The sequence below is a fragment of the Leuciscus leuciscus genome (assembly GCF_965113295.1).
Source record: "Leuciscus leuciscus genome assembly, chromosome: 7".
Classification (NCBI taxonomy): domain Eukaryota; kingdom Metazoa; phylum Chordata; class Actinopteri; order Cypriniformes; family Leuciscidae; genus Leuciscus; species Leuciscus leuciscus.
Window position 1 is genome coordinate 3,235,868 of NC_138731.1, and position 26,002 is coordinate 3,261,869.

The 26,002-nt window shown below is 39.0% G+C and overlaps 3 protein-coding genes and 1 long non-coding RNA gene across 5 annotated transcripts in view; 1 reads left to right on the plus strand and 3 right to left on the minus strand.

The window, feature by feature from the left end:
• The window catches only part of LOC309502539 (uncharacterized protein), a 187,265-nt gene extending 164,774 nt beyond the window's left edge, over positions 1–22,491 (minus strand). The window contains exons 1-3 of the mRNA XM_082174943.1: positions 21,510–22,491; positions 20,866–21,209; positions 18,988–20,451 (exon numbers count right to left, since the gene is read on the minus strand). Of these exons, the coding sequence (XP_082031069.1) occupies positions 19,225–20,451; positions 20,866–21,209; positions 21,510–22,131 (2,193 nt within the window). The 5' untranslated portion in view covers positions 22,132–22,491 and the 3' untranslated portion in view covers positions 18,988–19,224. The remainder of the gene's footprint in view (positions 1–18,987; positions 20,452–20,865; positions 21,210–21,509) is intronic.
• The window catches only part of LOC309503434 (uncharacterized protein), a 124,552-nt gene that overhangs the window by 53,261 nt on the left and 45,289 nt on the right, over positions 1–26,002 (minus strand). The window lies entirely within an intron of this gene.
• The window catches only part of LOC309503442 (uncharacterized protein), a 149,859-nt gene that overhangs the window by 14,906 nt on the left and 108,951 nt on the right, over positions 1–26,002 (minus strand). The window contains exons 1-2 of one of the 2 annotated variants that reach the window (XM_082176276.1): positions 8,427–8,479; positions 7,594–7,726 (exon numbers count right to left, since the gene is read on the minus strand). The exons of the other annotated variant lie outside the window; for it this stretch is intronic. Coding sequence (XP_082032402.1) covers positions 7,594–7,678 — 85 coding nt within the window. The 5' untranslated portion in view covers positions 7,679–7,726; positions 8,427–8,479. Of the gene's footprint in view, positions 1–7,593; positions 7,727–8,426; positions 8,480–26,002 lie in introns of those variants that run through there. 2 annotated transcript variants of the gene reach the window in all.
• On the plus strand, positions 23,441–25,200 carry LOC309503556. The gene is made up of 3 exons (XR_014207725.1): positions 23,441–24,231; positions 24,379–24,490; positions 24,796–25,200. It is a non-coding gene; the product is annotated as an uncharacterized lncRNA (long non-coding RNA).

Genomic DNA, 26,002 nt, shown 5'->3' on the forward strand with positions numbered 1-26,002 from the left:
TATAATACCACAAACAGCTGACCATGAAATATTTAATAGTAAGGAAAATTCACGAATGGACTTGTGGCAACCTATGCAAATGCACAGGTGGCAACCTATCATGTGACCACGCTTGAATTCACTGAGCTCCATAGAGCAACGCATTCTTTCACAAATGTTTGTAAAAGCAATTTGCATGCCTAGCTGCTTGATTTTATACAACTGTGGCCATGGAAGCAATTGGAACACCTGAATTCAATGATTTGGAGGGGCATCCCAATACTTTTGCCAATATAGTTATATCAGAGAGAAATGGCTTCTTGAGTGAGAATAAAAAAAGAAAAGAGTGGGACTTGATTGATTTTGTCCTTTGGAAATTTATTGGATCATCAGATCGTTGTTGTAAATGAATTTACTTTGTAAATTAATTTATGGATCAAAAACGATTGAAAAGCTATAGTGATTATTTCAAAGGGAGATATTATTTTAAAGTGCATTTAATATATTCACAATTTGAATAAAAGTTTTAGCTTATTTTTCATGCTGCTTCAAAGAGGACCAGCGGTCAGGTAAACACCACGTTTAAAAACCTAGTGAATCTGCTCAAATATACTGTATACTAGCTTTAAGCTTATACAGTTGAATAGGCCTACTAAAAAATATTTGTTCTATTATTTTACTTGTGTTGGTTAATGCTATGTTTAATTAATTGCATTGACTCAGAATGCCTAATGTTGGTTTTATTGATTGTGTTAGGCTATGAGAAAACATTTTTTGTCTAACGTTACCTCGTGTAGGAGATTTAATGCGGGTGCAGTTCGGGTTGCGTTTTTTATGTCAAACGGGTCAGGTCAGGTACAGACTCAAATTTGTGTTTCTGTCAGATATCGGGTCAGGTGTTCCATTAATTACTGCAGGTACGGTGCGGGTTCGGGTTTATCAAACAGGACCCTTGCAGGACTGATCTAGAGAACATGTCATCCACTTCTCGTCTGAAGGGACTGTTCAGCAGGCATCCCGAGGCATGGCGAAAGACAAGTGTCTCGTTTCCTGTTCTCAGGGAACATAGGTTACAGTCGTTACAGCACTTTCTAAATCATTGCAAACGAGGGGAGTAACTCTAAAGCTCTGTGTAGATCCAGGATTGAGTAAAGCATTGTGGAGGCTGGGCACTCTAAAAAGGGGACCCTAATAAGGGGAGTGCCTCCAGCTCTAGGGCTGATCTAACAAGGAGGCCTTGTGAGAGTCCGCCGACCTTTCGACTAGTTTTAGGGAGCTTAGTATTCATAGAGAGCAAACCTCAGGTAGTGTCTGGAACACCATGCTCAACCTGATATATACTGAACCAGGCTCTGGGCTAGAATCAGGGAGGCTCCAAGGGAGCCTGCAGCGTAATGATTAATGCAAAACAGTTAAACTTGTTGGGGAGCCGCTTTCAAGGAGGCCTGTAAAGGCCTGACTACTTGAAAGCAATCCGTGTTAGCAAAGCTAGCCTCAGACGTTCTTAGGTGCTCTTACAGACATTTCTGTGGTCCTGGTTATACTTTGTTTACATCACCAACAGGCAGTGTACTCAGCAGAAGTGCTATCTACCCTTTAAACAAGGGGAGTACAATCTTATGCTTCCGGACTATTGAGGAGTCCTACTGAAGGCCTACAGCTCTGACTGTCAAGAGCGTCAGGCTGGGCAGTGCTAGGCTCTAAAAATTTTTACTCAAACCGAACCGAATGGGAGGGAGTACTTGATGTAGGGCTGGACGATTTTGGCTAAAATCATAATCGCAATTAATCAAACAAGTTACCTCGATTACGATTATCGAACGATTATTTTTTTTTAAAAATCCTATGTCACTGGCAAGGCTTATACTGTAAATACGGTCACGGTTATTTTTTCTAATGAAAGAGTTAGGGATGTCCCGATACCACTTTTTCACTTCCGATACGATACCGATGCCGCAGCTTTGGCTATTTGCCGATACCGATATCTTTATTTTATTCTTGAACTAATACTACTAATAATAAAATATATTATGGAAGCACTTTCCTCAATTAGCCACATAAAAACATCTCACTCAAATGGAGAACAAATACTTCTCCAGTATATCCACAACAACAGTTGATAATGAAAGACTGCCACCCTTTATTCAAAAGGCCTTGAGATATGTTTGGTAACCTGAATGAATTTAAAATGAATTTGCTATATTTCAGATCAATATATTTGTTTCCTTAAAATTTTAATTAACTTTAACTTCTCATCTGAATTATAAATAATTTATTTCTGTATAAAATAATACTACCATTAAAAACATTTGATTTGATTTTTTAATCAATGTAGAATGTGTAACTTAAAAATAAAAAGATTAGTGCTCTGTTTTAGGACAAGAAATGAAAACCAATGCAATACGATGAATGTCCAAAAAAGATGAGATCATTTTTGCTTTTTGATAATTTGATTTAAAAAAATGTACACAGTGTGTGTGTGTGATTTTGGTTGGGTGACAGTTGTAGGTTACAGTTTGACAAGAGTTTACAGTTTGACAAAAGCACAATGTTTTACACAAATATAAGTAGGCTGAACACTTTGCAGTTTTAATGATGTTCTGTATGAACAAATTGACGTTGATGTTATAATGACGAATGATGTTTTTATGTTTCCACTGTTCGATCGCGCCCGTGCCTCTCTCTCTCTCTGACACACACATTCCAGCATTGCAATCTTGACATCGCAGCCTGTTCATTATGCTGCGTTCACAGCAAACGCGAATAGAGCGTCAAATTCGCGTCTAGTTCTACGCTTAAACATTTTGAATCCATTCGCGCGTCCAAAGCGAATAGGACACGCGTAAGCGAGCGTTTGAAGCGAAATAGACGCGCGTTCAGGGACGGGGCGGAGTCAAGTGACTACACACGCGGTAATATGTTTTAAGGGGAAAGTACACACACAGTAGGCGGAAATATTAATAGGATTAAAAAAACGAAATAACCGACTTGGTAAAATTACGTCGGTTACAGGCTCTGAATTTCGGTTTCGATTACTTTTCGATTAATCATCCAGCCCTAACTTGATGTATCTCTACCTGAGCCCCAGTGGGGCAGGGTGAAACTAGAGCTGTGGGTAGCAAAAGCACTCTAACAATGACCCTAACAAGGCAAGTACTATCAGCATAACCCTGAAAAAAAAAGTTTCTCTGGGTTGAGGCCTATTATCTTTTATTACAAGACAAGTTTCCTTGTTTCTCTGCTAAGCCCGAGGGAAATGGAGACCTTGACTATGAGGCCAACGACATTTTACCTTGTAACTTGAGTATTAATTCAAGGGGCCTAGAGGGAAACCAACTCAATTCCTAGCTGGTAGAGCTGTTCCGAATACATTTTTGGAGCTTTGAAGCTTCGGTAATAATTAACACAGAATATTCAAAGCTTTTAGGAGAGGGGCTGGACATATTCTTCTCTCTAATAAAGGCAGGAATCTCTGAGTGTCTGTCGGTTTACATTTTTATTATGTCGAGAACCATTCATCCAAATCGACTTCACACGTGGCGAGTGTGTTGCTGCGGACTCAAGGAAGTGCAGTGTCCAATTTGGAGCAATATGGACACATGACACATTCAGAATTAATAAACTTTTAATAAACTACAGAACAGCACGAGCCGGAAGCGGCACGCCTCACTCGGGCAGTAGGGCTGTGCCAGTTAACTTGACAACCGCATCACTACTGGTTTTGTATTATGTTTTGCAATCTGGTCACCCGAATATCAGTGAATTAAAAAATATTCCATTGGACATAGAATATCTTATTTCTTTTCCCAAATCTTCACTCAGGTTATATAAAAGTTTCTTCATTTGGTTCGCTTTTCATTTGTCCTACAGTGTTTTTTCTACTTTACCACAGTAAAAATGTGAATGTAATATATCTGATTTACTATTCTATTAGGTATCAGGCCTATTTACAGTACAATACACGTTTACAATAACAATTGTCAGAAAAAAATATTACGATGTCCAGAAATCAATAGTTTACAATAATAGTGGTTTTCAACAAAAAAAATCTATTATTTTCACGTGAATAAATGGATAGATCTGTATTTACTGCTTGTTTTCTTTAATGGTCTTGTGGTAGAACTTTTGCCAAGCGTGCCAGAGGTTCTGGGTTCTAATCCGCACTCGAATATTTTTTTTTCATATACTTGTATATGGTTGTAAATAAAGCAGAGATATGTTTGCGTGCATTTTGTTTTGTGATTTCACAAACAGCGTTAGATTCAAGCGTGCGTCTGTGTGAAGACTGTGCGCGAGCCACAAGAGAACAATGTATCCGCACCACTGATAGCAGTGGCAAAGAGCACTCAGCAGCTTGATTTAAAAAACAATACATTTCAGCGCGACGAACAAAATTAGTTAACTGGAAATGTTTTATTTATTTGTATTAGGTACATCCGTGCCGCAGATGTTTCAAAAAGTGGTGGGGACAGTAGTGGTGTCCCACCCGTAAATTACGCCTATGACTGTCTCTTTCCTGCTCGTGTCCCTCATCCCTCTCACAGTGCAGAGATATATGACGCATCTTTGTCGGGAAATATAAAACGAATGTTTGTTAAATAATATGTAACTTTCTTATATTCTTTAGGTAACCAATATTTACAGAATTAAAAAAAAAAAAAAATGTATATAGGCTGTAGTGTGGTGTTTCACTGATGGAAGTGCTCAAATAAACACGCATCTGTTGTAAAATGGAGGTCTGAGTTTAAATAAAATTAAATGAATTCCCTTAAATATAATTAAACTGTAAGAGACTAAATAGAACAAGGTAACGTTTCAATAAACGTGACGTCCCAGTAAAATCTCACGTTTGAGTTTTAACAAGCTCCTAGATTAATTCAGATTGATAATAATGGCTAATACATTTTGTACATTATTTTATATGCATTTTATTTCACCAGATTTTATACTGTAAACATATTCAAGCGCAATAAGAACCGTTTCGAGGGGGATGCCAGGTGTACGAAAAATAAATAAATAATAATATTCGAATCCCAAAATTGAAAATCGAATACCAACGATTATTCGAATTCAATGTATATTCGAATATTCGTGTCCAGCTCCAAAACTAGACCTTACAGAAGATGAACTGATGGGCTCTAGCTCTAATGAACCTATACTCAGATACTGAGGGGCTCGGGGCGAGGATGCTTCTAGCAGATCGCCTCCAAAAACTCCTATTACACATGCCTAAGCCAGATATTGAGTCTCACACATGAATATCATCTGTCTGAAGTTCAGAGCTATAGTCTCATTTCTAACGACTCTCTAAAGTGAGATATATATAAATACAAGGTGGATATCAAGGTGCCGATAGCGGCAGCGGGGAGAGACCCTGACCCTGGTCCAAATCCTTCAGCGGGTCGGCCTGGTACGCTTGTGACACAGACATCATGTGTATAGCAGGACCAGCCTGACCCGCCACCGTGAATGCCCTGCCATCAAGCGAGATGTCATCTGGAGTAGATCAGAAGGCAGGGCCGGAGCCTCTCGTCAATTGGGGGCATCGACACATACCCGTGTCATAACACTCAACAGCTCATCATACGCGGGGCAGGGAGGCTGTGAGGGTTCAGGTTGTACATCATCTTCACCCTCATCAAGCATCTCCTGCTCTCTTGGGCTGATTGTAAGTGAAAACACATCCTCTTCCAGCACTCTCGCAAGCTTCTGAAGGGCGTGAGAGAGGACATTCTGCACATTTCTTAAAATGTTTGTCACTTGTCATCATTTTCTTTACCTTTTAAAGGTGATCGCAAATCAAACAAGACAGTGCCTGAAGAGGAAAGGAGGATGACATGTTCTCTAGCCCCCACTTTTCACTGGTCAATGACGATTGCCGTGATTGTATACGCTTTCAGACACCGGTTCACGCGGAGGCGTTCTCTATAGCGTCATCGACACAGTGCGAGTTCGCTTTCGAAAGGGAACAGAAATTTAAAGGTAGGAATGTTCCGATATGAACATTTTAACTTTAAAATGTTTTACACTGGCGAAATTTCTTTATAAAAAAATTAAAATTCCTTACAAAGCAATAAAATAATGCCTAAATAATGCAAACAAATAATTGGATCATACCAAAAATGTATTTGTCATGGATAAATAAAATGGAATAGCCTCCGCAAGGACAATAATGACTGATTTTAATTCAACCATATTGTTTAGGAAAATAATACAAGGAAAAAAAGGGCTAATTATTAATAATGCATCAATGTTTTTTGTTTTTTGAAAAAGAAACATCTAACATTAATATTACGGTTTCAAATAACATCATTCCTGTTTGAGTTGCGCTGAAGCTGAATGTACACCGGGAAACTGAAGCGCTTTATTAACATGTTAATAAACTCATGAAACGCATCTTATGAAATGAATCAGATATTTATACCACATAAACATAATATTACAACTTATATCTGTACAAAATTACACAAATGCACAAATGAACTTGAACTAAGTTACGTGCTGCTCAGAATGTGTAACTCCTGTTGTGGATGCGCTCTTCTCGTAAAAGTGAGCTAAAACACGGGCAAACAAAGAATTCACAACATCCTTTTACAGTCGTGTTCTTATTATAATCATTCTCAGAATTGTGTTTGCAATTTTGTTGCACTTTACTATATTTTTATTTTCGAAGTGATTCTAATCATATTTCAAGCAATTCAAAACCATCATGGCGTACAGTGCACATCTGAAGTAAGGCTGCACAATATTAGAAAAAAAGTTACATTCCGAAATGTAGTTTTTCTGCGATATATATTGCGATATAAAAACAACTTCACCAAATTATTTGAATGGCTCCATTTCAAAAGAATTAATCATTCTAGAATAATTGGGGTGATTTTGTAGGGGAGTGAATCTGCATAGGAGTCAAAAGCTGGGTTGAGCCTGTGGGTCATTTCTTAGGGTTAATTTTTATACAAGAGAAACTGCCTAAAAAACGACCTGTGGGCTTGTTGTCATTTGCTAACTGCAGTGATCTCATGTCAAATGAAAGGACTGACTTGTTTATGGTTTAAAATAAAATGGATGTCAATACATGAAAATAATAATGGCAACTACTCTCATGATTTGGCAATATCAATATATTTCCACCAGCAAACTTGATTGTTTTTAAGTCTATTATTGTAATAAGGGCCACCTTTCATAAAATGTTTACATTATCATTAATATTACTGTAGTTGGTTTCAATCTTTGGTTTAGTGAAAGGTACTTGATGGGGCTGTGGTGATAGTTAAAGGAATACTTCATCCAAAATTAATGTTCTCTTATCATTTACTCACTCATAACCATCCCAGATGTATATGATTTCCTTTCTTCTGAATAACAGATTTATAATCCATATAAATAATATATCTAGTCCATATAATGCAAGTGCATTAAAGTCCTCTAAAGTTCATAAGGAAACACTTTATTTCCATTTGTCTGGTCATGTGATCTCAACAAACATGTCTATTCACATGAGAAGACCCGCTCCATGTCAAATAAAACCGCTTTAATTAGGACACTCATATGACATTCTTCATAGATATCATTCATTTCTGTAGATCATTTTAATAAGGATTGAATGAAACTAACCTGTTTGTTCCTCAGTATCTTCATGATTCACACTGAACACTTCTTCAATCTTTATGTCTTCACTCTCCTGTTTAATCAACGCCATCTTTATAATAGTGTCACGTGGATCTCAGATGTTTCTCCAGGAGTTTTCCTGTGTGTTTGGACAAAGTCATGTTTAAGATGAGAATAATTAACAGAAAGAAAAATAAACCCACAGTAAATCTCTGAGTGCGTCTCAATCAGCTCTAGTTCAGTAGTTCAGCGCACTGGTGAGGGAGTCAGTCAGAGTGAGAGTTAATGGACTTAAATAAACTGACTAGACAAAAATCACTCAAAACAACAAGCACTACAATATAATAATTTAAAAAAATTATACAGACACTTCATATTTAATGATTTGTACATTTAACATTTTACGTTGCCATTAAACCATTTGCGATTTGTTCATAAAATTTATCATTATTAATAATAGCCTAATATTTGTGTTTTCGTTGTATTTTTACACTGTTTTGAGCGGCAGGATTCGTCAGCGCGCGGTGATTCAAGCGCTTTGAATCAGTGAGTCATTTGGCAAAGCATTAGATTCAGTTGACTCCGTTTCTCCATCACCACTTTCCAAAACCCGAATTCGTGTTTACAATAAACTGATACACGATATCGAAATGAGACGTTACTGTTACTTTTGTTGTGTGAATATGCTTTACTCACAAAAAAAACGGAGCTGGAGGCGCTTAATATTCTTTTAATCATATTACAAGCATATGTTAAATAATACATGGTCAAAACTCTTGTAAAAACTATCAAATCGACGTGTATCGATTTAAACTCTTTAAATGCGTAAAACCACAAACCTTTCTTCAGTCTAATCATAACAGTTGCAGGAGCACGGCGCAGCTTTATGATGTCATATCGTCAGACCAAAATAAAAGTCCTGTTCAATCTGCTGTCAAATATCCAGAGTCCAACTTGTGGTACAGCGTTTTAAAGTGAACATCGAAGATATTTGCACTTTTTGTAAAATTTCCCCTGAGACTATCAACCATCTATTTTGGGATTGTCCCAAGACCCAAATGTTTTGGAAAGAACTCAGTAATTACTTGCAAAGAAAAGTCATGACTCTTGTTAACTTTGAAGAAATTAATGTTATGTTAAAATATTTTTCATTTGAGGGTGATAAATATCTTTTGTTTATTTTAGATTTAATTGTTATAATTGCTCATTACTATAAGTCAAATGGAATGGAAAAATACAAAATTTTGAACATTTTAAAATTGATGTTAAAATATATTTAGAAACAATATCCAAAAGTAAAAACCTAAAAGCTAGGAAAACTACACAGCTGTTTGACAGGTACAGGTGTTTTATGTAAAATGCCTTTCTTTTTATTTTTTATTTTTCTTTACTTTTTAATTTCTTCTTTACCCCTGACATGTATTTGTCTATTATCTATTATCTTAGATAGACATAGACATAGACATATCTATTTGATATGTACTCTTGTATGTAAATTATGTTTTGTTCTTGTTAAAATGCAAAAAAAAAATGCAATAAATAAAAATATCCAGAGTCCACATAAAACAACGGTGTAAAGTCCAGCTTCAGAAAGTAAAAGTCCTCCTCAGTATTTTGTTCCAATCACCTGGATTTGCTAATTAGCACAGTTTTTCAGCCAGGAGATAGTTCTAATTAGTGAATTCAGCTGGCTGGGTTCATGGGTGGAATAAACATATGGCAGGACTTTTACTTTCTGACTCATGGACTTTACACCTTTGGAAATATATAATAGATGTCATGGGAATTCATGGTGAATATATATTTATTAATTAGGGCTGGGGGAATTAACGCGTTAATCTTTACGATTAATTTGAGATGTTTAATTTTATTTGATCGATTCCCAGCCCTAGTATGTACACATCTATTTGATACGCTATTCCATTCAAGTGGGAAATTAGTTAGGATCTTGTGAATGGATTGACTTTCAATCAGACTAAAAAGAGAAGTAAATGTAAACGAAAGTCACAGGGTAAAACTATCTCATGTGAGATATGGCCAACCTTAGAGGAAAACCTGTAATTCCCATAGATGATTTAGTTAGCTGGGGTAACTTAACATCAAGCAACTGCTAGCCCGCCCTAGTTCTAGTCAGCGGTAATCTGACTAGAAAGTACCTTCATAGTTGTTGATGAATTGTGAAATGTATATTTTGAACCCCTTCTCTCTCTTACACCTGGGAGCAGATGAAAAGGAGTTAGTAATCCGGTGCAAATCACTGATGGTAAACTTAGGTAGATCTTGCAGGCTCTCGTATAAAACAACACCATCTTCAGGAATGAGGCGAGCGGAAGTCGGACGGCTTACCGGAATCAAACCGAATGTCGGCAACATTCTATTTATGCAACTAGTAAATGCAGACTTGAGAGAATCCAACCGTTAGAAATCCCAGAAGATGCTGCGGGGGTCGACGCCTGTAAGCTTTAAACTTCTCATTCTCACTTAAGAGATTCCCGCTGCAAGCTCAAAATACGTGACAGCTCGTGAAAGTTTGTACGTCTCTTTTCTTTAATTTTAATAAAATGATAAAGACCTTATGAAAGCGGCAGTATTTTTATCATAGACAGTATATAAACTGGACACAGCGACCCCATAGGTTTCAACGGAGAAAAGTGAAGTCAATTAGAAGCACTCACTTCCTGATGGTCGAGCGTACTGCGCAGACTCAAACTGAGCTTGACGACATAGATGTGACGTGAGCAACCCGTCTGTCTTCTAGTAGCTGTGCCGAGAGAAATCTGAATCATTCCCTTTCGAAACTTGCAGAGACGGAGAGTGTGAGTAGGAGCTGTCCATGAGCTAGGAGCAGGAGAAACTTTTGCTAAGTATTCTGATTCATTATTTTGTCATTTTGCCTCCACGTCCCCCCGATTGCGTGCAAGCTTCTCCTCCTGTCTATACGGTAATCTCTCTACTGTGCGACAGAGAGTCGCGTGGTTATGACGCAATCGTTAGCCTATTTTTACAAAAACTGCATCTACGAGGCCATAACGTAAGATACAAGGTAATGGAGCCTTTTATACATTTTCGTGTTTCTTTAGAAATAAATAATGGACAAATGGAGACTTTAAACGCCTCAGATGTAAAGTTATTCGCTGTCAAAGTGACGCCAAAATGAATGGGAGTCAATGGGATGCTAACAGCAGGTGATGGTCTGCTAATCAATGGCGGCGCCCGGGGAAGCTTCAATATTTAATGAAAACCTGCCCCCCTGATTTTTATTGCCATATTATAAAGAATCTTAACATTGACAAAGTCAAGTCAAGTCAAGTTTATTTGTATAGCGCTTTTCACAATACAGATTGTATCAAAGCAGCTTCACAGTATTAAATTTAAATAATACAACAAAGTTTATTTCAAGAGGAATTTATTGATTGATAAAATTAAATTAAATATCCCCAAAATATCCCCAACTGAGCAAGCCAAAGGCAACAGTGGCAAGGAACCGAAAAACTCCATCAAGTGACCTAATGGTGTCCTAAAACTCCATCAGGTGACCTAATGGAGAAAAAAAACCTTGGGAGAACCCAGGCTCAGTCGGGGGCCAGTTCTCCTCTGGCATTTATGAGCTAGAGGCCGGATTGTAGTTTGAACTGTGGGATTATATGAATGCTTGGCTGAAAAGATGCGACTTTAATCTAGTTTTAAACTGGGAGAGCGAGTCTGAGCAACGAACAGTATCAGGAAGACTATTCCAGAGTTTTGGAGCCAAATGTGAAAATGCTCTCCCTCCTTTGGTGGTTCTGAATATCCTAGGTATGACCAAAAGCCTTGAATTTAGTGATCTTAAAGAGCGCGATGGATTATAGGGCGATAGAAGATCCGTTAAATAGACTGGAGCTAAGCCGTTTAGGGCTTTATAAGTCAGTAGCAATACCTTGTAATTAATACGGAACTTTATAGGTAACCAATGCAGTGATGATAAAATCGGTGTTATATGATCATATTTTCTTGATCTCGTAAGAACTCTAGCGGCGGCATTTTGGACTAACTGTAGCTTGTTTATTGAGGATGCAGGACAACCAGCTAATAAGGCATTACAGTAATCCAGTCTCGAGGTCATGAATGCATGAACTAACTTTTCTGCATCAGAAACTGATAGCATATTACGTAGCTTAGCAATGTTTCTAAGGTGGAAAAAGGCTGTTTTTGTAACATATGAAATATGATTTTCAAAAGACAGGTTGCAATCGAGTGTAACACCCAGGTCTTTTACTGTAGCGGATAAAGTAACAGGACATCCTATGATGTTAAAGTTGTATTGTGCGAGGTTTTGTGGGCGGTTTTTTGAACCGATAAGTATTACCTCTGTCTTGTCTGGATTTAATAAAAGAAAATGACGCGTCATCCAATCTTTTATATCTTTAACACACTCTGTCAATTTGGAAAATTTAGCGTTTTCATCCGGCCTTGATGAAATATATATTTGAGTGTCATCAGCATAACAATGGAAACTAATTCCATGTTTCCTTATAATATTTCCAAGTGGCATCATATATATTGAGAATAACAGAGGGCCTAACACAGATCCCTGCGGCACTCCATAGTTTACTGGAGTTATGATCGATTTTTCTCCATTTAAATAGACAAAATGGTAGCGGTCAGATAGGTGTGATTTGAACCAGCTTAGTGCTTGTCCTTGAACACCAGTATAATTTTGTAGTCGATCTAAGAGTATTGTGTGATCTATAGTATCGAACGCAGCACTAAGATCAAGTAAAACTAGTATTGAGATACAGCCTTGGTCAGAAGCTAAAAGTAAATCATTTGTGATTTTAACGAGCGCAGTTTCAGTGCTATGATGCGGTCTGAATCCAGACTGAAACTTTTCATAGATATCATTTTGTTGCAAGACAGTGAGCGGACACCACTTTTTCTAATATTTTATACATAAATGGAAGATTTGAAATGGGTCTATAATTTGCTAGATTATTATGATCTAATTGTGGTTTCTTAATGAGAGGTTTTATAACTGCCAGTTTTAATGTTCTTGGAACATGACCTAGAGATAAAGACGAGTTAATAATATTGAGGAGAGGCTCTTCCACTACAGGTAACACTTCTTTCAGTAGTTTAGTTGGTATAGGATCTAATAAACATGTTGTTGTTTTAGATGAAGTGATAAGTTTATTTAACTCTTTTTGTTCTATAGTTGTAAAGCACTGTAATTGTTCTTGCGGGGTGATAATTGAAGCTGAATTATAAGGCGCGATTGAAGATTGAACGTTTACAATTGTGGTTCTGATGCTTTCTATTTTCTCAGTGAAGAAGTTCATGAAATCATTACTACTGAACTGTAACGGGATATTTTGTTCGGGTGACGTCTGTTTATTTGTTAGTTTAGCCACGGTGTTAAATAAAAACCTTGGATTATTTTGGTTGTTTTCTATTAGTTTGCGGAGGTGCTCAGCCCTGGCCGCTTTTAGGGTCTTTTTATAACGTGACATACTGTCTTTCCACGCGATTCTAAAGACCTCTAAATTAGTTTGTTTCCATTTACGCTCTAAAATACGGGTTTCTCTCTTTAAAACATGCGTAGTATTGTTATACCATGGTGCTTTATTTTTCTCTCTGACCTTTTTTAATTTAATAGGTGCAACCACATCCAATGTTCTAGAGAGAATGGTGCTCATAGTGCTAGTTAGTTCTTCTAGTTCATCTGTTTGTTTGGGTTCAGGCAGCAGCTGAGACAAATTAGATAAGCAATTTGAGAAATTATCTATGGTGGATGGAAGGATTGTTCTGCCTGGTCGATAACGCGGCACTGCATGACATATTACAGCAGTACGTAATATGCAAGTTACCATGTAGTGATCAGTGACTTCATCACTTTGTGGAATGATATCTATATCGGTTGGATCGGTTCCATGTGATATAATTAAATCGAGTGTATGATTAAGACGATGTGTTGGTCCGGTGACGTTTTGCTTGACCCCAAATGAATTTAATAAATCTGTAAACGCAGCTCCTAACGCATCATTTGGATTATCTACGTGTATGTTAAAATCTCCAACAATTAATGCTTTATCGACATTGACTAATAGGTCTGAGAGAAAATCTGCAAACTCTTTTAGGAAATCAGCGTAAGGCCCTGGCGGTCTATATACGGTAGCCAAGGCTAGAGATAATAGGGATGTTTTTCTAACATCTAAGAGCGTAACATTTAGTACAAGTACTTCAAATGAAATAAACGTATAACCCGTTTTCTGAGTAACATTTAGAATATCTTTATAAATGGTTGCAACACCTCCGCCACGACCAATCAGACGGGGCTCATGCTTATAACAGTATCCAGGAGGAGTAGACTCATTAATACCGAAATAATCATTTGGTTTAAGCCAGGTTTCAGTAAGGCAAAGTACATCGAAGCTATTATCTGTGACTATTTCATTTACAATAACTGCCTTAGGTGTGAGTGATCTAATGTTTAGAAGACCTAGCTTTAGAAATAGTTTGTGTTTACTAATAGCAACATTTTCTGTTTTAATAACAATTAGATTTTTCCTAGATCCTGCATTAGATTTATTATTTGATCTCACTAAACGAGGAATAGACACGGTTTCTATGCAATGTTCTACACTAGTATTTATATCAGTTGAATTGGTGCAGCAGAGACTATGATTTGGACTTTTGGTTACTAGTCAAAGGGTATTTAACATTTTGGAGATGTTATCTGACAGAAGAGCCGCTCCGAATCTGCTTGGGTGTAAGCCATCAGCACGGAAAAGCCTAGGACGCTCCCAAAACAGATTCCAATTATTTATAAAGAGCAGTTTCTGCTCATTGCACCATGACATTAACCATTCATTTAGCGCAAATAATCTGCTGAACTTTTCATGCCCTAGTCGGTACGTGGGAAGCGGTCCTGACACAATGATCGTTGTTTCAGGCGATGTGCTGCGTACCGTATCGATTAGATTCCTGAAGTCTTTCTTCAGAATCTCCGTCTGGCGCAGCCTGATGTCGTTCACTCCCGCGTGCAGGACCACAGTTCCGACGCGCTCGTCACCGTTCAGGATCTCGGGAACGCGAGCAGCGATTTCAGAAACACGAGCACCAGGAAAGCAGTGACTTTGCACCTTACTTTTACCTAACGTAGCGTGTACGTGCCGAACGATGGAATCGCCGATGATCACAGCATCGTGTTCTGTTTCGCGTAGAGGGGAGAAGCGGTTTTGTGTGGATAACTCAAAAACCGGGAGGGTCGGAGAAAGTCTTGGTCTAAACCTGACTCGCGTCTTCCGCTGCGGAACCACCCAGGATTCGTGGTGGCGTGTTGGAGCCGGAGTGAACGAGACCATGGCTGATTGCGACCGATGCTGAGGAACGCACGGAGTAGACGCGGTCGGAGTCAGCGGGTTAGTAACGTTAAACACTGATTTGTGTGCATCGGCACGTGATGTTTCAAGAGCCAAACACCGGTCTCTCAGCTCGGCCTGTCTCAATAAAAGGTTGTGGATCTGTTTCTCAACAGCTTCCAGCTCAGACTGCAGTGCGTGCAGCTCAAATGTGTCCTCACCTGCACCAAACGGTAGACTACTTACATCTGATATATTCGCCATTTTAACAGATGGACAGTGAGTTAGCAACGAAGCTACCAGTGATGCTATCAATATTAATACTAATTTATATTATAAGTTTGTTTGTTTGTAAGTGAGTGTGGAGAAGACGCGTTCAGCCGTGATCCACGGACGTAACCTTTAAGAGTATGCAGCGTTGGATCACTAATAGGCTTGAGACGCGTCTGCTCAACAGTCCGCGTTGTAACAATGAGGTTTGAGCAGTGCTTCTTCAGTGAGGAAAAGTAGAAAATCTTCGTTGTAAGCGAGTTTAAAGAGAAAAATCAAGAAATTATAAATCAAATCGATAAAGCTCAAAAAAACAACAACGCATTCAGACGCGACGCATGATAATAACAGGACAAGACATTACTCACCGTGTTTGTTGAGTGTTTCTTACTCACCTGAGCTTTTATGAACTCAAAGGCGCGAGCGAAAATAGATAAATAAAAATAGCAGAGCGCACGGGTGGCGTGATAACAGGCTAGCGAATTACTAGCGTGTTGTAACGGAAGCCAGCGATGTTGGGTAAGCTGTATTTAGTAGTAGTATAAACAACTAGAAATTGTAGTAAATGATGGTTCAAAACAAGGAAATACGAGGCTATACGAGGCTAATACGAGGCTAATACGGAGCTTACAGCACCGAAGCAGACAAACTCACAACAGGCAGCGAGGCAAAGCATTACTAACACATCAGGCAACTCATAAACACACACATTCAAATACATTTTTTTGTTTGTTTACTTGTCTTTAATAATGCTTGAAGTTTATATTAGGTTAGTTGTTTTTCTATGGTATTTTTAAACCACAGTCAAATGTTCCTAGTGTAACTGTTCTTTAGCCTGTTGATTTTTGTTCATGATATTCAGCTACAACTAAATGTTTTGCAATAAGACTAAATATAGACTAAATAAGACTAAAACATTTTTTAGCTTATTGGAATCTAAATTAGGAATTCTCGTTGGTTCAAACGATAGACATACCCTAGACATCCAATTAGTGCATGTTCACAGAGGAAAACAACTGAAAAACAGCACTGGTTTCACCCATTCATAATTTAGAACATAATTTAAGCCTCAAAAATATGTGCACTGTTCAGTTACACAGTTTAACTTATTCAACCTAATGCTGTTAAATTGAATATATGAAGCGAAACAAACATTTTTCTTAAATATCCACAACAAATTGGTTTAGTGTAGTGAAGCTTCATTTAATGTAGAGTAATTACTAGCTTAGCTCACTACATTTTCCAAGTAGCTTGCCCAACACTGCAGCTCCGACAAGGTTTTGTTCTGTCCTCCACACAGTGCCAACTCGCACCAGGAACATTTCAGAAGCGAAGCAACTGAATTTGCGAGACCACGAGATTTGCCTGTTTGACGTTGTTGTTGTTATGTCTTAATTGTGTTTATTGTTGTGTGTATTGCTATATCCTACTTTGTTGTTGCTATTGTTAAAATACATCCCCAATGATCTTGTTTCTATATTTTACATACAGTGCCTATGAGCAGGAGGATTTTGCATTTGAACTGTGTGGCTTGGACGTGGTGTCCATCGAAAATTGACCAGGCACCTATTCTTTAGCGAAGCAGCGCAGAGAGCCACTTCTGGGACGCTTCTGAAACGTGCCACGGCACGGCCAGTATAAACACAAGCATTGACTAGAATGGCCACAATCAGCTCCGGTGGCCGCATTGGAGCCGTAATGCGTTGCAGACGTGTGCAGTGTAAATAATAGGTAAGCCGTGCAGGATTACATTTGCCCTCACAGCTAGAGTGTATGCCGTGAAAGGTCAAGGTGGATCCACCCTTCATACTATGGCAGTCCTTCAAGTCTACCAGGCCAAGATCCCCCACCATGGATAAAACTGGTCCTGACTAGGGTTGCAAAATTTTGGGAATTTTCAAAGATGGAAACTTTCCATGGGAATTAATGGGAATTTAAGGGAATTAACAGGAATTTATGGGAATAAACAGAATAAACTGGGAATTTTCAAATTTGAAGGTTGGCTCTTCATAGGGAACTTAAATATAGTTGAGGAAAGTATATTTTAGCATAATCTTGAATAAAACAAACAGATGCCATTCAAATACACTTGAATATCCATGCCATTCCTCAATCACATGCACATAGCACACTGCTTACTGCATGGCTATTGAGACCACACCCCCTACTGGCACTGTGCATGCCTCCATCACATGTACAGAAGCCCAAAGCACAAGACTATTGAAGGCACACATTTGAGCCTGTGGACTAAACAAAGTGAAGTAAGTTCTGATGATATTATGGGGAAATATATTTATTAAATGTTTAAATTACAAATATCACATACAAATGTATTCATCTAGTAGATAGCAAGCTGATAAGTTAGATGATAAATAAGCTAGCATAACTATTTACCACATAAGTAGGGCTGGGCGGTATGATGGTATATATCGTTACCACGGAAGAAAATGTCAACCGTAACAGATTTTTTTATTCCGTGCATACCGCAACATGTAAATAAGTTGGTGTGGTTAACTCGCGTGCAGCGTGCGTGAGACTGAGACACTGATATTTGTCAAAGAAACATGAAGAAAGACCAAGAGGATCCACAAAAAGGAATTAGCCTATGTTTTCAAAATTAACATGATATTTTTTGGGGGGAAGGCGCAGAAATCAACTAGAGCAGTGCAGCACACTGAAAGTTTAGAGAGCCTTTGCTCTTGCTCACAACGGGGCTTACTTGACAACAAGTTCATATATCAATATTCTAACGAATAGAAATAACCTTAAATAATGTATCTATCCGTCTCTTATGTGTACAGTTACTTTCAGAGTGGACGCGCAAGCGGTTGCCGTGGTAATGAATATTTCCAAAATTCCCCAGCTTAACTTCCCATGGAAATTTACCGGAAATGTTTCGCCCCTTTGCAACCCTAGTCCTGACCCGGTGTCCTTCAATGAGCTGCGCAGCATGACTGACCTCGCCCTGTGCGCCACTAAGTTTATGGCCCAAATAGGGCTGGGCGATATGGCCCAAAAAAAAAAATCACGATAATTTTTTTTATATCAGTCGATATCGATAATTATCACGATAAAAGTCAAATCTTTATTTCTTTCAAGTTTAAAGGCTGATTTTTGCTCCTAAGTGAAAGTTGTAGAAACCAGAGTGTTAACTGTGGTTTTAAACTACTCTTTATTGTCAGAACATATCATGACAAACACTTGCCAAACTGGTGAACATTTCACAAATCTGAGGTAGAACATTCAAACATTTGTCATTTTTCCTTAACAAAATAAATATATTTATTGGACAATTTCTTAGTTTCTGCATGTGCTAATTTTTTTTGGGTAAAAAAAAAATTCTGACTGAGTTTTATTAATCTTAACCATTGGTCATCCAGTATCATGCATTTAGATCATGATAACCACAGATAAAACCAGGCATAGCCTATAGCACCTCACTATCATGGCAAAATGTAACTTTGGTTTCTATGGTATTTGTATGAAAAACAGTAGCCTAAATACATAATTAAATACTGTAATTATATTCCATTAGTCCTTCAATACATTGTCTACATCAGTGGTTCTCAATTCCAGTCCTCAGGACCCGCTGCTCTGCACATTTTGTATGTCTCTCTTATTTAACACACCTGAATCAGATCATCAGCTCGTTAGGAGAGACTCCATGAACTGAACTGAGTGTGTCAGATAAGAGAGACATACAAAATGTGCAGAGCAGCGGGTCCCGAGGACTGGAGTTGAGAACCACTGGTCTACATTAATAATATAATACAATTCAATATGTATATCCCACATTTCATGTTTACATTTACATTTACATTTAGTCATTTAGCAGACGCCTTTCTCCAAAGCGACTTACAGATTAGGACAAAATTCAGCGAGTCATCATAAAGAGGCAAAAGCAACAACAACGCAAGAAGTGCTCAAAGTACGAAGTTCAGGTATTATTCAGAGTAGCATAAGCCTGATAAGTGATGTTACAAAGGGAAAGGAAAACATTTTTTTTTTTTTTTTTTTTTTTTTTTTTTTTCTATAAGGTTAAGTGCTCACGGAAGAGATTGGTTTTCAGCTGTCTTTTGAATGTTGTCAGGGATTCTGCATTCCGGATGAGGGTGGGGAGAGCGTTCCACCAGCATGGAACTGTGAATGAGAATGTTCTGGAAAGTGATTTTGTGGCTTTCTGTGATGGAACCACGAGACGTCGCTCGTTGACCGATCGTAGGTGTCTGGTAGGGATGTAGACTCGTAGGAGTGAGTGAAAGTAGGAGGGAGCTGAGCCTGTGATAGTTCTGTAAGCAAGCGTCAGTGCCTTGAACTTGATGCGAGCAGCGAGAGGTAGCCAGTGCAGAGAGATGAACAGAGGAGTGACGTGGGCCCTCTTGGGCTCGTTGAAGATAAGACGAGCTGCAGCATTCTGAATCATCTGTAGGGTTTTGGTTGCACATGCTGGAAGTCCAGCCAGAAGAGCATTGCAGTAGTCAAGCCTAGAGATGACCAGGGCCTGGACGATGAGTTGTGTTGCATGCTCAGTTAGGAAAGGCCTGATTTTCCTGATGTTGTGCAGTGCAAACCTGCATGATCGAGCTGTCTTTGAAATGTGATCTGTGAAGGTCAGCTGGTCATCAAACGTTACTCCAAGATTTCTGACCGATCTTGATGGGGTGATTAATGATGACTCTAGCTGGATGGTGAAGTCGTGCTGTAGAGACGGATTGGCAGGGAGGACGAGAAGCTCAGTCTTTGCCAGGTTGAGCTGCAGGTGATGTTCCTTCATCCATGTGGAGATGTCCGCCAGACAGCTTGAGACCCGTGCAGCTACTGTGGGATCATCTGGTTGAAAGGAGAGGAAGAGCTGCGTGTCATCAGCATAGCAGTGGTAGGAAAAACCGTGTGCCTGTATGATGTGTCCCAGTGATGTGGTGTAGATGGAGAAGAGGAGGGGACCAAGAACTGAACCCTGGGGAACCCCTGTGGTCAGCTGATGTGCTCTGGATACCTCACCTCTCCATGCGACCTTGAAGGACCTACCTGTGAGATAGGACTCAAACCAGTGGAGTGAAGTTCCTGTGATGCCCAGTGATGAGAGGGTGGACATAAGGATCTGATGATTCACCGTGTCGAAGGCAGCAGACAGATCCAGGAGAATGAGGACTGAAGATTTGGAAGCAGCTTTTGCGATCCGTAGGGCTTCTGTGACTGACAGTAATGCAGTCTCAGTTGAGTGTCCTTTCTTGAAGCCAGATTGGTTGACATCCAGCTGGTTGTTTAGAGACAAGAAGGATGTTAGTTGGTTGAAGGCAGCTCTTTCAAGTGTCTTCGCAATGAATGGTAGGAGAGAGATAGGTCTGTAATTGTCTACAAATGATGTGTTTAGCGTTGGTTTTTTGAGCAGTGGAGTAACCCGAGCCTGCTTGAATGCTGTAGGGAAGGTGCCAGTATGGAGGGATGAGTTGATGATGTGTGTGAGTGATGGTAGAAGTGTGGGAGAGATGGCTTGTAGAAGGTGTGAGGGGATGGGGTCAAGCGGGCAGGTGGTAGGGTGACTGGAGAGGAGAAGTGTAGATACTTCTTCCTCGGTTAGCGAAGAAAAGGAGGACAGAGGGATATTGGCTGTGGAAGGGGTCGGTCTGGGTTCCTGTGTGTGTGGAGCTGAGAATTGACTGCTGATAGCTGTTGTTTTCTTGGTGAAGAAGTGCGCAAAATCGTCAGCAGTTAAGGAGGAGGCAGGTGGTGGTGTAGGTGGACAGAGGAGAGAGTTGAATGTCTTGAAGAGTAGTCGTGTGTTGGAGGAGCTGTTGATCTTGTTGTGGAAGTATGAAGATTTTGCAGCATGAACATCGACAGAAAAGGAGGAGAGGAGAAATTGATACATACTCAGGTCAGATGCGTCTTTTGATTTGTGCCATTTCCTCTCCGCTGCCCTGAGTTCGGTCCGGTGTTCCCGAAGAACCTCAGATAACCAGGGGTTAGAGGGAGTAGCGCGTGCTGGCCTGGAGGAGAGGGGGCAGATAATGTCTAGAGAAGAGATTAGAGTGGAGCATAAGGTGTCCGTTGCGGTATTCACATCCAGAGATGAGAATTGTGAGGGTGGGGGAAGAGAGGATGACACGGCAGAGGAAAGATGGGAGGGGGAAAGTGAGCGCAGGTTTCGTCTGAAAGTGACTGGTGGTGGGGGTGGTGGTGCCGGGGTAGAGAGTTGTAGACTGAAAGTAATGAGGAAATGATCTGAAACGTGGAGAGGTGTCACCAGGATGTTTTCTGTGGTGCAGTTGCGTGTGTAAACCAGGTCCAGTTGGTTGCCTGATTTGTGAGTACCTGTGGTGATGAGTCGTTTGAGATCGAAAGAGGCTAGGAGTGAGGTGAAGTCTGTTGCATGTGGCTTTTCGAGATGAATGTTGAAGTCACCGAAGACTAGAAGTGGGGTGCCGTCCTCAGGGAAAGTGGACAGCAGCACATCCAGCTCATCTACAAAGTTACCCAGCTGACCTGGGGGGCGATAAATGACTACAATATGGATTTTAATGGGAGTTGTAAGTGTAATAGCATGATATTCAAATGAGTTGTTGTTGCATAGAGAAGAGAGCGTGGAGTATTTGCAATTGTTAGAAACGAGAAGCCCTGTACCCCCACCTCTCCCAGACTGGCGCGGGGAGTGGGAGAAGGAGAAATTGCTAGAGAGAGCAGCAGGGGTTGCTGAGTCTTCTGGACGGATCCAGGTCTCAGTCAGCCCCAAGATACTAAGAGTAGAATGAGATGCAAAGGCTGGAATGAAGTCAGCTTTATTGACTGCTGACTGACAATTCCATAGACCCACGGAAAGAGAGAGAGGAGTGTGTGAGGATGTGAGGATGGGACGCAGATTGGCAGTATTGCGCTGTCTATTGCGCGTGATGAAAGGACGTTGCCGAGAGATAACAGGAATGTATTGAAAGCACATGTTGATGAAGGTGAACAATAAGATAAGTAGAGGGAAAAAGAAGGGAAGAGGAGATACTTAAGTGCCTTTCAGGTGTCCTTGCTCGGTGGAGTCGCGCAGGTAGAGTCGCTGGTCTTTACCCGAGTCGGTCTTCACACGAGGAGGCTGAACACGAGAGCTGAATGCTTCCGCTGACGCTTCCGCGGCAGCGTGCAAATTACACAGATATACAGATAATGCTCTCACCGCTTGAGTGAGTACAGCTGTTTCGTTCGGGCAATTAAGTCAATAACGGCAAAATGTGTCAAATCTAAAGTGCTAGGAGCAACGGCTTAAGTTACGTGCAAATTAGGTTGCTATAAACAGTTACATGTGTTTCGTTCGCGGCTATTTCTCTAAAGTGCCAATGCGTCAAACTGAAATACAGGATTATGTCAAATTAAAATTACAAAAGAACAAGAAAATCGAAGATGGCCTTACCTTGACTAAAATACAGCACTGAAAAATCAGGAGAACAAGGTATTCTAGAGAAAACCACTTGCGAGCTGCGTGCCTCTAGTATGCTGCCCGCTGGTCCTATTGAAGTGATCTGAAAGCCCTTCTATTTATATCTATCAATTTTCACAGATGCTGTTAATATTACAGATGCAGTTAATATTACTAGGCTAACGTTACAGTAAATCCATGGTAAATGATGGGAATTTGTAGACGGAAAAGTCTTCTGACTGTATCGTTGCGCACAGTGTTTCTCCTGTTTGTCAGCGCTGTTTCATCTGCCTTTAAACTGGTTTAAATCACTGAGACATTTGTGTTCTTCGCTGAATTCAAGCGCTTCTCACTGGATCTCGCGACGAGAACGATCAGAGTAAACGCATCTGCTCTAGTGAGTTCGCGCTCGCGCTGCCGTTTGGACCCAGCCGGCACATGACCGACCTTCAACGTTGAAATATGGTTGAAATTATGTCAGTTGTTGTTTCGACGTTGAAACAACGTTGAAATAACGTTTAATGCTCAATGGTTGAAAAAGGTTAACAAAAACACTTCTAAATCAACGTTGAAATTTTTACAAGATATGTACGTTGAAACAACGTAATGTTTTCGAACACAAGTGCCACATAATATCTGCCTTTTAACGTATTATTATGATAATTAATTAGCATTTCATGTTTTTTTTTTATCATAACAGCTCTTCAGTGTAAATGTTAAAATACAATTATTATCATTATTAACAATAATATTTTCACCATCAAGAGAGCAGTGTAGCAAAACCTTTTGCCTTATGTGATTTTGTGTGAATTTACAATTTTGTCTGCTTGCAGTTTACATTGCATTAGTATTCACACTGTCATGTCATTGACCAATTAATTAAAAATTAATACAGACTGCAAATAAAACTCAATAGCCTACACCACTGAGCATGATTGGTTAGTCTGTCTGTCTTTCAGGAAACTGTCCAATGAGAATGTGCGCGGCTCTGCGCGCCTATTTTAAGTTTGAAAATACGTCCGTTACTCTCGGTCGGTGAGCAGCTGCTGCCTGCGTTGATTACTCGGTCAGACCTGGATTATTTTATATCTGCCTGTTGAATTCTTAAATTTTGAGCGAATTTGAGTTGATATGTCAATGAAGAACAAAAGCTGGAATGTGAACAGAGGAAGGGGTCGTACGTGGTCTGTAAAAATACTGGCGATATCAGGTAAGAAAACATTTTTCAGTCCTTAACTAACGTTAGGGACTGAACCTCATAAAACCTCATAAAATAAATAAGTGATCTCTGTGTGTGTTTTTGTACTGCTTCACCATTAGCGTAGCGATATTAGCATGTATTTCAATGTAAGTTAGTACCATCTGACATTGCTGTGTTTTGTTGTTGGTAACGTCATGTGTTTAATGTTGTCAGCTAACGTTAGTTTAAAAACGCATGAGAGGTAAAAAAAAAACAAAAAAAACGTGGGAATGAGTAAAGTGATAAAACCATCATTTAGAAGTTTACATAACCTCTTCAAACACTGATAACGATATTGAAAAGATATGTTTATTTTTTTTTTTTTAGATCAAGCATTGGAATAAGATTTTTATCGGGGGAGAACACCCAACAGAAAGACCCATTCACCACTTACAGTAGGTCAATTTTACCCACTGTTCGAAAAGCTACACGGGGATTAATATATAGTATTAAGTATGATTTTCATCTTTAAAGTAAAGACATTGCGTTACTGATAGAAAGTCTGAGTAACTTTTTGTCCTTTTGTCTCTCTTCTGTTGAAGTGGCGCACTGAAAGTGGATTCATGTCACCTTCATCAGTCCTTTCTTTAATCACTGGAAACCATTAAGGGAAAGACCCTCATACGTGTCATAATAGGATAAATGCGGCTGCAGGTAAAATTATTTGATGGTTTGATTTTGGTGTACCATTTGGCTTTTTTGTGTGTGCTTCGGTTGCTATGATACACATTTCTGATGGGATTGCCATGCTTTAAGTGTTTGTTTACATTTTTAATCATGTAATACTAACAGTCTCAAAGATGACATTACACAGTTCATGTTGTGTGAATGTTATAATGGCAAACGTTTTTACAATTGAAATCAATTTTAAGATACTTAAGAATTTTAAGAATAAAAAAAAAAAAAATACTGCTTTTTAAGGACTTTTCATTGAATAATTTCTTCTTTCCCCCCTTCAGATTCGCCAAGGATCCAGCTGATTACTGGCAATTTGGTGGAGGATCACTTCTGGTACGGATTCATTGGCCTTTTGTGTTATTTTTTTTATTTTACTTGATTTAATAAATTACTTTTAATTAGTACAATGTATGGTTAGGATTCTGAATTAAAACAGTGTAATGTTTGTCCACAAATATCAGAAATATATAATTGTTGAAACAATAAAAACCTGCATTGAAAGATATAAAGAACAACACACCTCAACCCTCTCAGCTCAACACCACAATTTGTTGATTTCTTCATCTGTTTTAAGGATGAAATCATGACCTTATGATTATAGTAACCGTAACTGACACATGGGAGTAATATTACATTTTTTACAATTCCACCTTGGGGCTCTGAAGAATTTCTTGTGTAAATGTACATCTGAATACATATGTGTTTTAGAATGGATAGTGTTGTATACTTTGTTTTCTACCCGAAAAATTGAACTGTAAAGTGAAAATCTTGTACATGATTTATTTTGTATTCAGTGTTTTCAGTTTTCAGTGTTTTTGCTTTTATTTATAGGATAGTAGCAGACAGCGGGCAAGAAGTGAAGAGGAAGTGATGGCATCGGAATGGACCTCGAGCTGGGACTCTGTCGGAGCACTGCACAAGGCTGTCACATTTTATTGAGAATAAAAAAAAAAAAATGTTTTACTGTACATTTTTAATATTAAATGTTTAATTTAAGGGTTACTGTAATTGAACAAAAACTGTCTTTAAATATTCCATTTAGATGTTTACTTCTACAGGTTTTTAACATTGCTTCGAAAACGCTGCAATTTAAAGTTTGAGATGTTTTTCATCTGTTTTAGAAAGTATTTTTAGACTTGTTTTTTCAGAATAAAACTTGTTTTACAATCTTGAGCATGTGTTAACTCATTATTTAATGTGTTTAATTAAGCCATTGCTGCCAGTCATTTGACAGTTAACAATTTTTAGTGTAGAGTATGGACAGTTAATCACAAATTCAGTCAGCATTGTCATGACTCATGTTTCAACTGCAAACTAGGTTGTAATTGAATGTACAATTGTATTATCCCATGATGAAAGGTAAGACGGTGAAACAACGGCACGATATCAACGTTGATTCAATTTGCAAAATCGAAAGGTAATTCAACGTTGATTCAACGTCGACAGAAGACCATAACCCGAAAGGTAAGACTGAAACGACGTCGCGAT